The following is a 17721-nucleotide window of genomic DNA, read 5'->3' as shown; positions in this document are numbered from 1 at the left end:
TTCTAAGGGAGGGTGTTGTATTACCAGTGGTTAGCCATGCGTGGTGCTGCACTCTCTATTGCTCCACTTTGGCCCTAGTAAATTACATTTGTACATTTTACTCCACCTCTGTTTAAGCGTGTACAGACGTGCAAGTCTACATTTTTGAGTAACTTTATACTCGTAATGGTGAATAGCTAAAACTAGCAACGTTACTCTATGAGCATTCTTGCATGTATAGATTACTCACAGGTGTAAGGTACCTTTGTGAATAGCCTTCGAGGTGTCCAACTCAACCTGGGTGTTTCATTGTTGTGGTAACGCTAAAGTGGACACAGCACTTGGGCTGTTATTAGAGCGAATGGGATGATCCTGCGCGAACACCAGAACATTCGTCCGATGTGTTTGTTTGGCTGGTTCTTTGAGTTGGTTTGGATCATCAACCTTGGACCATATCCATAACCTGGAAGGTCTGAAGACTTCACACCTGTTATAACTGCCTGACGTTTCACACATTTTGATGGCCGTAGATTTTGGTTTGACTTGATGATCCAACTCTTCTCTGAGAATTTTGTACTTCAAGCCACTTCTGTGCGGCTCGTCACCTTCTGTGATTGGTTCAGTCCAAACCCTTGCATCAAATTCCAGTGTTAATCATTACCGGAGACTAGACTTACCTTTCTCCCTTGAGCATTGACTATTTCATGTGTGGCTTCAACATTGCATCAGTGGATCGGCATTTTAATTTTATTTTTTTTAGCATTTGTTTTTGGTTTAGAATACATGACTAACTGTATCCTTTATTTCCATTGGGACAGTTGTTTTTGCTAATTAATAATCCCTAAATCACAATTATTCTTTTGATTTTGCTTCTGAATAATTATTAAATATTCTTCTTTATCTAAACTTGGTTAGAATCTTGAAGTCCTTGTCTCTTTTTTCTTTGAGATTTGTGACTTCCACTGTTTTGCTTTACCATCAAACGAGGCCGTACTGCACAAGTCATGTTACCAAAAGTGAGCTAAGGACACTTTGGTAGAAGACTCTTTTACCTTTTCTGAAAGAAGTATGAGAAGAACAAGGCAGGCTGACTCCACCGAGCTGAAAAGCTTACTGTCTTAGGTGGAATCAGCACTGAGTGTGGATGCAAAAAGTAAAGACTATGAGGGGAGCTGATGGTAGCTGTGTCTCCAGAATTTGAGACTGCCACCCTCTCTCAAAAGTTGAAGTATTTAAAGATGCATCCGTCAGACATTCAGGTCTCAACAACTAAGACTGCCCGCTCCTGTCATACAACACTTGCACTGGTACCTGAGTCACTTTACCCTGTGCTGTGTATAGGCATTTAACATAAACAAGTTTTGTTGTGCTTTGTAAACAGACAGCACCCCTCTTTGTAAGTAAATGAGCTTCTATGAGCTGACACCCCAGGCTCCCATCTCTTCTAGGGCGGATGATAATGTGAGCACTGTAAGGTAATCACAAACAAGGGCTGAATTGAGAAATAATTGAGAAAAATTGGGAAATAATCGGCTTCCAAGTCACACAGCTGTGGATATGTGGTTCTTTATGAGTTTTGATTTATGTTAATTTGCAGCAGTTCTCCAAGTTACTTTATTCTCAGTTCATCACTTTATATCGCTCTTTGCTCCATCAGTTAAACGTGAGGTTTGATGTAGGAGATGTTGTTAGTGTTCCTCAACCTTGTCACAATCCCTTTGTCCTCGATTTGACGGCATGTGTTTTGTCTTCACATTGGTCCAGGATGAGCCTTCTCAAGGCAGAAGGCGCTGTAATACGGATAATATTTCAGAAATATATGAAATTATCAGAGCTGCAAATTGTGACAGAAAAGAGCTGAAAACGCACCTCTTTAAAGATTATCACATCATGACACATCAACAGTCCTCTCACTCTTAGAAACCATCTCGCCCGCCAATCACATGTTGACTGTCTTTGTCTTGGACCATGTGCAGAGCTCTGATGCCTTCGAGTGATAGTCATTTGTATTTGTGGGTATTTATAGAGCGCAACCTATCGCTCCGGAGGGAGCATCTTGGCGCTAAGCGTGTGTATGAAATTTGGTGGAACATCTAGATGGCTGCCATCACAAAACTGTCAGATTGCTGATAGATCCATGTTTTCAGGTGTTTCCTGAATATACTTTCAGAGTCAATAAGTCTTAGGTTTAGTGGCAAGCTGTTCCATGCCCTTGCTGCCAAGACTGTGAAAGTTTTACCTCCCCTAGTTTTATATTTATACCTCGGGATTTTGGTGAGGTTGCCACTAGAAGATCTAAGGCAGCGCACTGGGTCGTAATGCACAAAACGCTTTGAGAGATACTTTGGCCCTGTGTTTTTCAAAGCTTTAAAAACTGTTAATAGAAGTTTATAGAGAATCCTCTTATGCAGTGGCAACCAATGAAGAATATTTAATGCTGCGGAGGCTGAGGATTTCCTGGGTAGTTTTAGAACTAGTCTTGCCGCAGCATGTTGTACACTCTGCAATTTCATCAGAGTGGCCCTTTTTACTCCCGCCATCAACCCATTGCAATAGTCGAGTCGTGAGAGTATTAAAGCGACCGTGACAGATTTCCTAGCTGCAATGGGGAGAAAAACGAAGAATTTCTTAAGGGATTTGATGAGGCCGAAGCAACGACCAGCTGTGATTCTAACATGCTCATCGAAAGAGAGGGCCGCATCAAATTGAACTACCAGATTTCGCGCCGCAGAGACCACTGAGCTAGGTGGGGCCACTGAATCCTTTGGCCACCAATCCTTAGGGCAGAAGAGATGGTCTTTGCCTAGTGGGAGGATTTCCGTTTTTCCGCTATTGCATTTCAGATGGTTCTTCCTTAACCACTGAAACACCTCCTTGAGGCAATTCTGGAACCTCTGTTCTGTGTCCGTACAATTTTTGTCGATCGAGACGACAAGTTGGGTGTCGTCCGCGTATGACGTGACTAGGATCCCATGCGACTCTATCACAGCTAGGAGGGGTGCCATATAGATGTTAAAAAGTAATAGGCTTAAAATGGACCCCTGCGGCACGCCGGATGAGATGGTTTTCTCGCTGGATAGATGGGGACCCAAAGATACAGATTGGGACCTATTAGTCAGGAAGGATATTATCCAAGCCAACGCTGTATCTGTCACGCCAATCTCTCTCATCCTATCAATCACGATGACATGAGAGATGGTGTCGAGCGCTGCCGTTAGATCAAGCAGGATGAGGACAGCTTTCCTGCCCTCATCCTGTAGGAACTTGATGGAGTCAGTGAGTTCAATCAGGGCAGTTTCGGTGAAATGTCTGGGACGAAAACCTGACTGTTGTGGGTGGAGGATGTTGTGTTCGTCCACAAAAGCTTTTAACTCATGATACACCATCTGCTCCGTGATCTTTCCCAACACTGGCAGGAGTGATATTGGGCGCATGTTCGACAAGTCCGTTGTTGCTTTGTTGGGTTTCTTCATCAGGGGCTTCACGATGGCTTTTTTCCATTCATTTGGAACTTCCCCTGTGTTTAGAGACGCGTTTACGATCGCATTGATGTTGGGGTTGACTGCGTCAATTAAATGATGCAGTATGCGGAGAGGACATGAGTCCATAGGAGCCCCGGATTTACAGGCCAGGATGGCTTTACGGGTCTGTTGGAGAGAGACAGGTTGAAAACAGACCAGAATGTGTTGAGTGTTAACGTCCTGATTAAGTGGTTCTAAGATCAAAGTGGCTGAGGGCGGAAGGAAATGGTTTTGGATGATTGTGATCTTTTCCTCGAAAAAATCTGCAATTTGATTGCATAGAGTTTCCGACGGAGGAATTTCGGGTTGAAGGGCCTTGGGGTGGGTGAATGATTTTACGATAGAGAAGACCATACTTGGCTTCTGGTGGGCGTCATTAATGAATTTGATATAGTAGTCTTTCTTGGCAGCTTTTATACTTGAGAGATATAATTTTCTCTGGTGGATATAGATGATTTTAGATGCCTCATCGTATGTTTTCCTCCATTTCCTTTCTTTTATTCTGCAAAGCAGGTGGCTCTCTGTTAAAGCCTGTGTATACCACAGAGCACTCAGTTTCCTTCTAGAGGACTGAGCGTGGCCACTTTTGGGATTTGAATTTTCTAGGATGATTTGATCCATCCAGTCATGGAAATTGCGTGAGTCTACAGACGCATTCCCCACCGGCTTTGGTGCCTGCGTCAATAGCTGAGAGTCCAACTTAATGCAATCAGTAACCTTTTTCCAGTTTACCGCGAAGGTTGGTGAAGATCGCTTTTTTGTTGGAGGTGTTTGCTCTCGTTGGTGGATTTCAAAGGGGATAAAACTATGATCTGTCCAAATTTGGGGAATGGGTGCGGACGTGGTCATAGTGCCTAAATTGGAGCAAATGCCATCAAGTGTGTGGCCGGCTTGATGGGTAGGGGCAGTCACCAATTGTTTCAGGCCGAAGATGTTCAGGGTGTGTTGAAAGCAGATGGCATGTGAGTCATCGGGCGACTCCAATTGCAGGTTCATGTCTCCCATCAAAGTAAAGTGGGGATAACGTAATATGAGTGTCCGTAGGATGTCACCCAGGGAGTCTAGAAAGGGGGTGGCGTTGCCTGGTGGGCGGTATATTAAGCCCCCTGAGAAAGAGGTAGAGGCATTAAGCTTGATCGAGAATCCGATACTCTCTCCTCCCTTGTGTATGCCCAGGTCAAACGTGTGGCATGGGAGGGACTTTTTTATGATAAGTGCAACTCCTCCTCCACGTCCGATTGGTCTGTCCTGTCTGAAGATGGTAAAATCAGGTGGGAGCGCAGTGACAAAATCAGGATTGGAGGAGTCGTTAAGCCACGTCTCTGTTATAAAGAGAAAGTCAAGGTAATGATCCATAATTAGATCATGAATGTCTTGACTGTGACAACACAGTGAGCGAGCATTTATTAAGCCTCCCTTACGACAGGGGCTACTGGAATTTTTCTGAATGACATTTTTGGGCGTCTATGGATATATCCAAGGGGCCGTCCATCGACAGCTAGAACATGAAAAGGGTCCCCAGAGGTGGTCCATGGGGAGATCACCCTTACACGTTTCGCCTGATCTAGGCCTTAAAGCCAGTAATTCCCTTCTATCATACCTAACGGGCAGTGATAGTTGCCCAGAGTGCCCAACGCCCGGCGCGGTCTTGGCGCGGACGGGCGCAGATGGGCTTGCCTTTGGTGCGCCTTTGGCGCGCCCGCCCCCTGCGCCGTCGGGGCCAGGTACTCATTATATAGGCGTAGAGGAGGGTGGGAGTAAGCGCCAGGCTAGTGCGCTGTCCCGGAATCCTCCTAAGATGGCGGTCCCTATAGTGTGAGAGCGCAAATTCCCCTGCAACACTGCTTCCCAATGCTGTGATGAGCAAGCTAAGAAATGCTGCAAATAGTCAGCTAAATGTAAGTGAGCCCTAGTACGGATTTTACACAAATTCGAGTGTCACAGAATAAAAACAATTTTTTTTTTTTTAAAAAGAAGGCAGTTTGTCAATGTGGAGATAGGCTGCTAAAACCCCCGGCAAAGCCTGCGGGGCAGAAAATATCAATGAGCACGCTAACTGGGCGCGCAAAAGGACTGTTGTTTAAATACCCTGGAGGGCGGGAGTAAGCGCGAGGCTAGTGCGCTGTCCCGGAATCCTCCTGAGATGGCGGTCCCTATAGTGTGAGAGCGCGAATTCCCCTGCACCCACTGCTTCCCAATGCTGTGATGAGCAAGCTAAGAAATGCTGCAAATAGTCAGCTAAATGTAAGTGAGCCCTAGTACGGATTTTACACAAATACGAGTGTCACAGAATAAAAACAATTTTATTTTTTTTAAAAAGAAGGCAGTTTGTCAATGTGGAGATAGGCTGCTAAAACCCCCGGCAAAGCCTGCGGGGCAGAAAATATCAATGAGCACGCAGTCATGGTATATTAATCGGATATACATAAGGTGAAATGTGTCCACACTTCATTAGCACTCATCCCTCTTACAGTGTGATGTGAGGAGCTACGCTCTGTATACTGGTTTCCATTTGTGATTCAATGTTGTGACCTGATATGTCAGACACATGATCTCTTATAAGGTCTTCCTGTTACTCGGTGTGGAGCTTGTAACCAGCTGGAGCTACCAGGTACCTATGGTATTTACGGATCGGTATATAGAGCGTTGAAAGAGGACAGAGATGACACCAGACTCCACATGACCTGGTTCGGATGTCAGCAGGATTATGGTTGGCAACGGGCGCCAAGAACAGTCTGTGAAACATAATGTTTCATGGAGGTTGGACTGAATATCCATCACGCTGCAGATTGTCAGACCCTGGCTTTCTTTCATCACCTAGCTCCTCTCCCTGTGCATCGTCTGTAACCAGGCGCCACCAAGCTCACATCTCCCACATATGTAAAGGAACACTAGGCTCCTATCCTCTTCCCTGTGTAAGCACGCTAGTGTACCATCTCTAACCAGGAGCCACCATGTATGTAAATGAGCCTGTGTGCCACCTGTAACCCGGCTCGCTTGTGCATATGTACACAAGCACCAGGCTAATGTGACTCCTCGCCGTGTAAACAAGATTGTGTGCCGTCTGCAACCTGAATCATTATACTTTTAGTAACCAAGCCGAGGTGTGGGGCCCTTTATAATCGAGAACAGCCTCTCCCATTTCTCATCTCTATGTAAAGAACATGGTGGCACTCTGTGAGCAGGAATAACCAGGCTCCTATCCTCATTCTGTAAATCGCCCTATTACGTCAGAGGATAAATCTGTGATACATAAATGCTATGGTGTTAGTGCACCGCCAGTGTTGATGGTCTCCGATAGCACCCAGTGATGAACATCTAAAGCAGACAGGCTAAACAAGGGGTAAAGTACCTTCTGTCATACATTATACGGATATTGCAAGTCACTAAGGAGTTCTGTGCCCATACAGAAGAACGAGACTGACGATAAAGCTCCTTGTTAGGGTCATGGAATTAGGAGATGGTTTAAAATATCCTTTCAATTAAGTCTGGGCAGTGAGCTCCGCTCAGTTCGCGAAGTATGCAGAGTTTTCCACACTCTGCGGAGCAAGCGGAATTTCACAGAGCAGAGTTTTTTTCCTCGCTCGTTCTCATTCCTCCACTCCAGGAGTCACAGTCCACACATTGAACATGATTTGTTCCCCCTACTTCCAACCTTACATGTATCCCCAACCACCTGCCCAAACCTCTCCCTGCTGATGCCAATGTGGTCCTCCGTCATCCCGCAGACCATATTTTTGGCACCTTTGAAAGCGCCCATACAATAAAAATGCTGCAGTTGTAAATACATATCAACTACCATTTGTTGTGTTTGAAACATTTTATTGAATAATAACACCTAATAAACATAAGCTGATGATTAAAGCAAAACAGAACATCAGTTGCCATACACAAAAGAGACGAAAGTAGTACATAAAAATCAACATACTGTAACACAGCAAAGTTATGAGAGTACAATTTCTAATTTCGGGCAAACTTTAAAGTTCAACAACAGAAACGTTCATAAAGAACAGAAAAGGAAAGAAGGAAGGTGGGATACAGTGATTTCATTGATGTAATGCTTCCTACATATAGAAAAACAAATACTATTATTTTCCTTAAGCAATAAAGTCCGCACATTACAATACTAAGAGAAAAATATTGAACAATGAACATTTCATGTGTAATTTGAATTCAATTTGAATATTTTAACCTCCTCAGCATTATTTGAGTCATGATTACAATCTGAATGCTTTCTGGAAAGGAACCGCCTCATGGGGTTCAAAATCACATCTTTTCCAAATAGGATTCAAATGATAAACATGAATTTCAATTCAATTTATTGATTTAGGCCATTTTGGAGATCAACAATTTTAAAATTCACACGTGTTTGCAAAATTGTCACCTACATTTTAATTCAATCCACTTTCTGATTAAACACTGCCCATTCCAGCAAGCATCACAGGACCACTTGTCGTTATCTTCCTAATTAGTGATAATGTTTCGGATGATTTTGAGGGAGGAGATTATCCCGGTCTGGCTAAAACTGTTTAATGGGATCTTAGAAGGTACATCTCCCCTGCCTGACTCTTGGAGTGATGCAGTTATTGCACTGATTTTAAAGCCAGGGAAGAACCCAACTCAATGTCAGTCATACCGCCCAATTTCTTTGCTAAATATTGACTATAAAGTCTTTGCTGGAATTCTGAATGCCCGGCTTAGCAAAGTTGTTGGGCCAATAATTCACACGGATCAAAAGGGTTTCTTGCCAGGCCGGCAGAACATACATACCTTAATTGGGTCGATTGACTTGGCTTTGTCGCAGGGTCTCCCTCTAGCAATCATTACTGTTGATGCAGCCAAGGCCTTTGACCGGGTGAACTGGCACCTTCTGGATAGGGTTCTTAAGGTCTTTGGTTTTGCCGATAGTTTTTGGGAAGTGTTAAAAGAAATATATAAATCCCCTCGGGCCCAGATTGTGGTTAATGGCAATCTCTCCCCGGTAGTTAAGATAGGGCATGGAACTAGGCAGGCCTGCCCGCTTTCCCCCATCTTATTTGATTTATATATAGAGCCGCTAGCTCAGAGCATAAGGCTGAATCAGAAGATTGTACCTTTTTAAATAAATGGGTTTGTACGAAAGTTAGCACTGTATGCTAACAACCAGATTCTTCTATCATCCAATGTCAGCACTACACTTTCAGAGCTTGAAGCTGAAACCCAAACTTTTGGAAGCCTGTCAGGTTATGAGATAAACAATGAGAAAACCGAGGTTATGGCCTGGAACATAACCGATCAGGAGGGGAATTTTGCTAAAGAACTTAGATACTTAGGAGTTATAATATCTCAGGACCCCGCATAATCCCCAAGATTAATCTAGATAGAGTTTCAAAAGAGGTCAATGTCCTACTAAAACGATGGCAGAGCATCCCACTATCATTGTATGGGTGAGTTAATCTCATCAAGATGTGTGTCCTCCCAAAATACGCTTACCTTTTTAACAACATTCCTTTAGAATTTGGAAAATCTGATATTCTTAAAATCCAGGGCAAGATATCTTCCTTTATCTGGGCAAGTAAAGCGATCTGGTTATCCTGGAATAAATTAAGGCGCAAACTCCAGCGAGGGGGGGTGGCCCTACCAGACTTCCAACTGTACTGTTGGGCTTATCAACTAAAGAACTGTAAATGCTATTGCTCTCTCCGGAAAGTTCGCTGATAGGCTGCATGCTTAAAGCCATGTTAGTAGGGGAAGAGGAGCTAGGTTTTATGTACAAGTTTGGCTCTCCTAAATTCTTTAAAAAAATGTGTTTAAAGACTCTGCGTTCGGCGGCTAGGTTGTGGTCGGACAGCCAAAATTGTTTAGGACTATCCTATTATAGTTATTGGGCGCCAGTTTGGGATCCTCCTGGTACAGCGGAGTGTCTTTTGGACTCTCTTGCTTACCCACTAAAAGAGGCAGGAGTTGTATATTAGAGAGACATTGTACTGGGTGACAAATGCCATTCCTGGGAATACTGGAACCATATTACTAACTGTACTTTGTCCAGGTTCAAGTTTTATCAGCTCTCGTCCTGCTGTAAGAAGGAAAGCTGGCCACTTATAGAGGATAGCAGTATGGAAAGCGAACTACAGGATCTAGCTCCTAGGAAAAAAGAAGTGGCGCAATGGTATAACCATCTTTTGGCAGCTACAGACAGAAAGATGGATCAACCATATAGAATCTGGGAGAACTACTTGCCGAGCGAGGAGTTGGAAACTTTATGGAAAGTATCTCTAGATACTCTTTACCCCCTGATTAAATCTGCTGCACTGAGATAAAACACTTTTTTACACTCCATAGAATCTATTGGTCTCCCCTTAAGTTATCCAAGATAAAGGGAGGTGGAGAAGCCAGCTGTATGAGATGCGGCCTTCAGAATTAGATGATGTCCATGTATTCGCGTCCTGTTTCAAGATACAAGAATTTTGGACAAATGTGGGTAAGACTATCTCTAGATCCCTGGGTCGCATCGTGGAGGTAAGCCCAACTCTTATACTATTTGGTTTTACTCCTGCACTGGGGGGAGCTTCAGACCCGATAGGGCCCCAACAAAAACTGGTGTTTTACTTAATTTTGCTGGCTAGGAGGGAGATTTGTAAAGCATGGCGCCAGACGACATTTCCGACTTGGACTGCTTGGTGGAGTTCTGTTAGAACCAATAGGATCAAGGCCACATTAATCTCCTCTATCCACAATGGATCTGATCTCTTCAGTTACTGCCGATAAGGTCGACTCTATACAGTAGTAGGGTCTGAACTCATGTTGAGCAGGATATTTTCAAAGAAGGTGGTGATTACCTGATTCATGTCCTTTTCTAAAATGTTAGCAGGAAGTGGAAGGACCAATCTGAGGGATCGAGGGAAAGAGTCTTTAGAAGGGGCAAAATCAATGCCTTTTTCCAAGCATCTGGAAACAAGCCAGACTTGAGCACCATTGTAATAACAAAGTGAGATGAGCAGAAAAGGTAGCTGAAACTAAATGGAGGGCAAGAATCTGCAGGGCTCCAAATTTCATGGTGTTGATAAAATTAGAGACTTTCTCTTCAGGAAGTGGGGTGAATGTACTCATTACCTGGAAATGGAAAGTTAGTTTATTCACCGTACGTTACCCCACTGTATCTGTCCCTGAAGATTATCTGGTTTTATCTTAAAATTCAGGAATATTTTTTTTACTTTGGAAAATAGAATTCGGTTAGTTCATCACAGCTTTTCGGCTGGGAGTTGCTAAGTTTTTATAACCAAAGGATGAAAGTGATTTAACTGTGTTGAACAGTAGGCTGTAACTCTTCCTCCAACATTGCTGTTGGTGCCTACATTTTCTTTGGCATTTCTTGAGATCATAGAAGTACCATGGCATGGAAGGCGCAGACAGATGGTTAGTCTTCAATCTAAAAGGCCCTACTTGACAAACTGTCTGGTAATGTGCAAGATGATTAGCCTTAAGTGGCTCAAGACTTTCACTGATCAGAAGTAGCTCTCACTTCAGAAAAGGTTGAAGACCCCTGTTGTAAACACTTAATATCCCCAAAATCAAATAATTGATGAATGCAAAACAGCAGGCAGGCCTTTTATTGGCCCATTGGCGAGCGCTGGCTCAATGCAAGGACGAGGTAGCATTCACTGGCATTTTTATGAAAAGTGCAGGCTTGTTACAAAACTGGCGATTTTTTTTTGCACATCGCTATATCCAGGAGGGTCTGAATGACAATGCTCCCAAATATAATCATGCCGTGTGGGAAACAGTGGCCTAAACTCTGCCGACGAACACAAGCTATTCAGGATAGATGTGTTGCAGCTGAGTTTGTACTATGTTGTGACTTGGACACAGCCAATTGCTTTGGTCAGGCGATTGACAGGAGTGTGGAACTTCAGGGCATTGCCTGGATTAGATCTATATGCTTCTCTAAAGATACCCAAGCATCGTTAATGGACAAGCTATTCGATGGCTCTCACCTTTTAAGCAAGAAAGCGGACTAGGCTCCATACAGATTCCTTGGGTCTGTCTGCCTCCGCCACGCAATTTCATCACAAATCTCGTCCCCTTTTGGCTACAGTAGGGTTTTTCAACACTGCCAGCGCCAGACCCTGCTGCAAACCCAACAGGTCTCCCAGTTCTTTCATGGCCATTGCACACAAAGGCAATGTCCAGGACATCATGCCACTGCATGACCTGCCTCTACAACTGGTGCAGCTGCAAAACCTCTTAGTGTCCTGCCAGACACTGACTCACCCTATTATAGGCAGTATCCAACATATTCTCCAGTGAATTAGATTATGCCAGTGGCAGACCCATCTCCCTATTCCACCCAGACATAACAGTGGCGACGGATGTATCACTTCTGGGATGGGAAGGCCATTTGGCAGACATAGATTAAGGAACCCTCGTCAGCGGCAGAGATCCAACTCCACATCAAGCTGTTGGAGTGGCGAGCATTTCACTTGGCGGTGAAGGTCTTCCGGCCCACCATCACAGGAGGGCTGGTGCAGCTTCTCACAGACAAGACAGTCAATGACGATATCTCATTAGGAAGTGTCACACTTGAACTTGTTTGACAGCGAGCCGAGGATTCACTGGCTGCAGTTGTTTGGTCCGAAGAACGGGCACTGGAACTGCTTAGTTGAATTTGACTTCCTCCCAGGTACGCTGCCCCGAGTTACAGAAGAATCCTTACTGGGGTGTATTGAATATAGTTGAGAAGCATTTTGGAGAGGCGGCGATCTACCGGCCTGATGAGACCATGGTAATTAACTGGAACGGTGAAAATATTGACTATACAGGGGCTATTTCATATAAATTATGTCTTCTAAGAATCGCCTTTGCTTAACTTGTATTGTACAAAAGTATTTACAGCCCTATTTCTGTGTGCAAAATGTGGATCAGATTGTTTCATCATCATATCACTTTCATCTTGAGCACTGCGCAGTCATCACTCAACGCTTTGTATATACCCTTGCTGCTGAGAACACAATTAGAATTTTTGGAAATGAAAAGGCCTCATCTGAATTCTAATCATGATAAAAATGGTGAATTAATATATGCCCAGGGCCTGCATATGTGATACAGACCTGTGAGTTAATGAACTCACAGACCCCTGTATTTGTTCACAGTGCGCATGGGAAGTGCTTCTATGCGTCTACGCTTGTCACTTCTGGAGCCGAATGACGTCGACACTGAGCTGCACAATGTCTCCTACTGCGTGTAGCAGGACTGCTTTAAAGTTTGCAGATCTAGTCTGGCATGTGGGGAATATTCACAAGGTAAGGAATCTGCAGGTAAAGGAGTATCCATCAGAAAGAGCGTTACCAAAGGCAAGTAACTGGTTTGTTATGTGTTCCTGCTGTTGTATATTATCTAATTCTGGGTGGTGAACTCCGCGGAGCTTGCAGAGTTCCTAAAAACTCCGCTCCGTGAAGCGTAGCAAGGTTTTTTTTTCAATGCTCATGCTCTTCAACGTCATGTGCTGGAGCGAGGAAAATCCAACACCTGATGAGATTTTTCCTTGCTCGAGCTCGCCAAGGTCTAGTTGGCGAGCAAAATAAACCTCCTGGCGAGATTTCTCAAAGTTGGTAGTCGGATTTCTCAATGCAAGTGGTCGCGGCAGTTCACAACCACTCGCATTGAGAAACCTTCCTTCGCATTGACAAAGCTGCCACTCGAGTAGAAGCAACTGCACCCTCTTGTGCTGCACATGGTGCCTTTGGCGATTATTTTTACAGGGCGGGACAAACACCCCTGGATCAAAATCACCAAGAAGGGCATGACCCTAACGCACTCCGCTGCTCGTGGAACTCCGAGTAGAGCGCCAGAGTTTTTTCGTCACTTCGCTGAGTTCTTCATTGAGGAACTCCACCTAAGCTTAATCTTATCATGAAAATATAGATATCAGTCATATGTTAAGAAACAAGGGTGTGTAGAAACATTTTGGGTGGAGTAAAATTTAAGATATTAATATTGTGATTTTTTGGGCAATTAGTTGATTTTTGCAAGCAATAACACTTCTCTGTGTAAAGTAAAGACCTTGAGAGTTATGTAACTTTCAGATACTCAAATTGTGGATTTTGTTGCAATTAAAAATGTTCAAGGCCTGAAATTTCTTTGGAGGTTGCATGTGGGCAGCCTAAATTATCCTGCAAGAGTTTCTTTATGAATCCTATTGCAACTACAATATGTGCTCTCTCATCTAAAGTCAGGTTGTTAGAAGCTTTTCTGCAACTCAAGATACGCCTTACTATTCACCTGGTGTGGATGCATTTGTCATGTTTAGTGAGATCTCCTTTCTGAGTAAAACGTTTCTGGCTTTCCCCTCCTGTATAAGGCTTTAGTCCAGTGTGAATTCTCTCATGTGAAGTGACATTGTATTCGTAATTAAACCTTATCTGACACTCAGAACACACATAAGGCTTTTTTCCCCTGAGTGAGTTCACTCATGTCAAGTGAGAAGTAATGTGTAACCAAACCTATGCTTGCATTTCGAGTACTCATAAGGTTTTTCCCCAGAGTGGGATCTCTCATGAAGCATAACACTGTCTTTCAGATTCAAGCTTTTAAGGCATTAGGATTTTCTCCAGTGTGGAGCTTCTCCTGGTGAGATAGCGCTTTTCTCTGCAGCTTTTCTGGCATTCAATGCACTCATAAGGTATTCATCAGTATGGAGTCACTTATAGTTAGTGAGGCTGTGCCTATCAAATAGGAATTTCTGGCTTTCACAGCATTGGTAATGTTTTTGCCCTGTGTGCGTCTGCTCATTGTAGAGTGGGATTGAGTTTAAAATTGATGCTTTTCTGGCATTCGGAGCACTAAATTATTCTGATAGTGTGGTTTCTTATGGCGCTTGTAACCATCTCTACCTCTGAATCTTTTCTGACATTTAGAGCACTGATAATTTTATTCACCAGTGTGGATTTTCACATGTACAGTGAGATTAGATTTTTGTCTGAAAGACTTTTGGCATTCAGAGCACTGATAAGGTTTTTCCCCAGTGTGGATTCTTATATGCTGAGCGAGAGTCTTTCTTTCACTGAAACATTTCTGGCATTCAGAGCACTCATAAGGTTTTTCCCCAGTGTGGATTCTTATATGGTTAGTGAGACTGCTTTTTTCACTGAAACATTTGTGGCATTCAGAGCACTGGTAAGGTATTTCCCCAGTGTGGGTTCTTATATGCTGAGTGAGATGTCTTTTTTCACTGAAACATTTTTGGCATTCGGAGCACTGATAAGGTTTTTCCCCAGTGTGGGCTCTTATATGGTGAGTGAGATTGATTTTTTTAATGAAACATTTGTGGCATTCAGAGCACTGATAAGGTTTTTCCCCAGTGTGGGTTCTTATATGCTGAGTGAGTTTTGTTTTTTCCCTGAAACATTTCTGGCATTCAGAGCACTGATAAGGTTTTTCCCCAGTGTGGGTCCTTGTATGTTTAGTGAGATTTGTTTTTTCACTGAAACATTTCTGGCATTCAGAGCACTGATAAGGTTTTTCCCCAGTGTGGAATCGCACATGTGCAGCTAGAAGTGATTTAACGTTGTAATCTTTTGGGCATTCAGAGCACTGATAAGGGTTTTTCCCTGTGTGGGTTCTTCTATGCCGAGTGAGACTGGTTTTGTCAATGAAACATTTCTGGCAATCCGTGCACTGATAAGGTTTTTCCCCAGTGTGGGTTCTTGTATGTATAGTAAGTCGTCTTTTATCAGTGAAATATTTCTGGCATTCAGAGCACTGGTAAGGTTTTTCCACAGAGTGGTTTAATACATGTCGAAAAAGACTTTGTTTGTTACAAAACCTTTTCTGGCAATCCGTGCACTGATAAGGTTTTTCCCCAGTGTGGGTTCTTGTATGTATAGTAAGTTGTCTTTTATCAGTGAAATATTTCTGGCATTCAGAGCACTGGTAAGGTTTTTCCACAGAGTGGTTTAATACATGTCGAAAAAGACTTTGTTTGTTACAAAACCTTTTCTGGCATTCAGAGCACAGATAAGGTTTTTCCCCAGTGTGGGTTCTTGTATGTATAGTAAGTCGTCTTTTATCAGTGAAATATTTCTGGCATTCAGAGCACTGGTAAGGTTTTTCCACAGAGTGGTTTAATACATGTCGAAAAAGACTTTGTTTGTTACAAAACCTTTTCTGGCATTCAGAGCACAGATAAGGTTTTTCCCCAGTGTGGGTCCTTGTATGTTTAGTAAGTCCTCTTTTGTCACTGAAATATTTCTGGCATTCAGAGCACTGGTAAGGTTTTTCCACAGAGTGGGTTAATACATGTCGAGAAAGACTTTGTTTGTTACAAAACCTTTTCTGGCATTCAGAGCACTGATAAGGTTTTTCCCCAGTGTGGATTCTCATATGCTCAGTGAGATAATATTTACTGCTGAAACTTTTCTGGCACACTGAGCACTGAGAGAGGTTTTTCCCAGGGTGCATTCTCTCAAATTCAGTGAGACGATATTTATGGCTGAATCTTTTTTGGCACAAGTAATTTTTTTCCGCAACTTGGGTTATTTTGCTTTGATTGAGGCAGGTTTGAACACTGAATTTGTTCTCACAGCCAGTGTTTTTATAAGGTGTATTCCTAGAGTTACATTTAGTTTTCTCTTGCTTAAATGCCACGGTAAGAGTGAACCCGATTTTAGAGTCGGGCTTGTTTAGATAATGTTCAGCATTTATCTCTAAAATAAATTGTGTGTAATCTTCTTAACACTTGAATTGAGCAAAATATGTCTGGATGCAGCCCTGTAACACCTGTTGAAATTGTTGTAGCAGACAATAGTCTTTAGGTAATAGCCTCTCTGGCAGCAACCTATTTTGTGACTGAAGTTTTTCTCACATCTATTTGTATAGGTTCTAAGCAATGCAGTGATAAGGTGTTAATCTGATATTTAATTATTAAACTGAGAAGTACCTTTTTGCACTGACGTAATGGCAGTAACTGAGGGAGTAAGAACGTGCACAGTACTATTGTGGCTCACCAGTCGCAGAACATCAGTTCCTTTTACCCTTTCTATGTCTGGTGTAAGGTTAAGGCTTGTAGTTCTGAAGACGAGGATTTATTTACATTACAGATAATGTTGAGGCGATTTACATAGAATTACAGAACAGTACACAATAAAAAGGAAACAATCTGAGATGGTCATGAACACAATAAAGTGGTGAATTTTTAAGGTTTTCGCCAGAATGAGCAGAGTGGGTCAAGGTGTTATATCCCGAGGCAGATAGTCTCAAACTTGTGTAACTGGTTAAAAACAGTTGTTGAACAAAGGTGATTTTCCAATCTTTTGGTTGTTAGCGTGTCAGGTTCTGAGTCTTCTTTCAGCGTCTTTTCTTCTATGGTTTGCAGAAGAAACCTTTTGTTTTATCTTTCTTTTATGCAGTGTGTGCTTCCACTCTGGAATTACATGATGCCTTAGATCACGCGTGATTTAGATGAACGTTATTCTGTCATGCTGAGGCAATTCGTCTTTCTGATAATATTCCAGATGAGGATGTTGTGATTGGTCTTTATGGCATTATGTCTTATGCTGTGTGGACAGATATGACTTTGCTCTGGGTTAATGAAATGCAAAATTAGAGACTTCAATTACAGGTATAGTACTTTCCTCGCCACACCTAGATTTTGGAAATTGTTTAAACTTGGAATGCTGGATGTCCTTCAGTTTTTCAAAATAATCCTTCTTATGGCACTGACTTCAGTTGCCTGGTGCTAAATCTTGCTTTCTTCGTCCGTAATTGCAATCACCTATAGTATTAAAATTAAATAGTTAATATATGTAAATTTCCCCAAAAATAATTTACAAGCCAAATCAATGCAGAATTGCAGAATTTTGAAAATGTTGAGCTGTTTTTCAGACAGAGCAGAGTGTAGAATGGTAGCCTGAGAGTACTTGGATGTAGGAGTGAGGATTTGTAGAATTTTCAACATTTCATTAAGCTCACAAAGGATACATGTACCCTATGGAGTTGCAACATAGAATCCCAATGACAGAAATTAAAGTCATATGGACTGGCACCAAACAGATATTTAAAAAAGAATACTATTAATTAATTTTTAATGTAGATTTCTAGGATGGGAAGTTCCCCTCCACAGACAACAGGCGTTTTCCCTGCCCTGAGTTTGCACCTACTTGTATCTGGTATCCTGACTTTTGGCCTCTGCCTCAAGCAAATTTATTGTGTGCTGCGAGGACTATGCCTAGACCTATCCCTCAACTAT

The 17721-nt window shown here is 42.7% G+C and overlaps 1 protein-coding gene and 1 long non-coding RNA gene across 2 annotated transcripts in view; both read right to left on the bottom strand.

Moving 5' to 3' along the window:
* Window positions 1-14075: 14075 nt before the first annotated feature.
* LOC144806521 (uncharacterized) lies at window positions 14076-15857 on the bottom strand. The gene has a single exon (XM_078672862.1). The coding sequence runs from the start codon at window positions 15855-15857 to the stop codon at window positions 14406-14408; it is 1452 nt and encodes a 483-aa protein (XP_078528988.1). The 3' UTR covers window positions 14076-14405.
* Window positions 15858-16225: 368 nt separating this feature from the next.
* LOC144806491 (uncharacterized) overlaps window positions 16226-17721 on the bottom strand; it is a 45504-nt gene continuing 44008 nt past the window's right edge. Inside the window, exon 4 of the long non-coding RNA XR_013605812.1 lies at window positions 16226-17247. This is a non-coding gene — a long non-coding RNA (uncharacterized LOC144806491). The remainder of the gene's footprint in view (window positions 17248-17721) is intronic.

This window comes from Lissotriton helveticus (genome assembly GCF_964261635.1).
Source record: "Lissotriton helveticus chromosome 1_1 unlocalized genomic scaffold, aLisHel1.1 SUPER_1_unloc_8, whole genome shotgun sequence".
Lineage (NCBI taxonomy): Eukaryota > Metazoa > Chordata > Amphibia > Caudata > Salamandridae > Lissotriton > Lissotriton helveticus.
Note: the sequence above shows the minus strand (reverse complement) of the source record. Positions and strands in the feature narration are given on the sequence as shown.

What these genes read in the sequence shown, in the direction of transcription:
- LOC144806521 (XM_078672862.1), bottom strand. Translation starts at nt 15,857, where the DNA reads ATGAGAATCCACACTGGGGAAAAACCTTATCAGTGCTCTGAATGCCAG.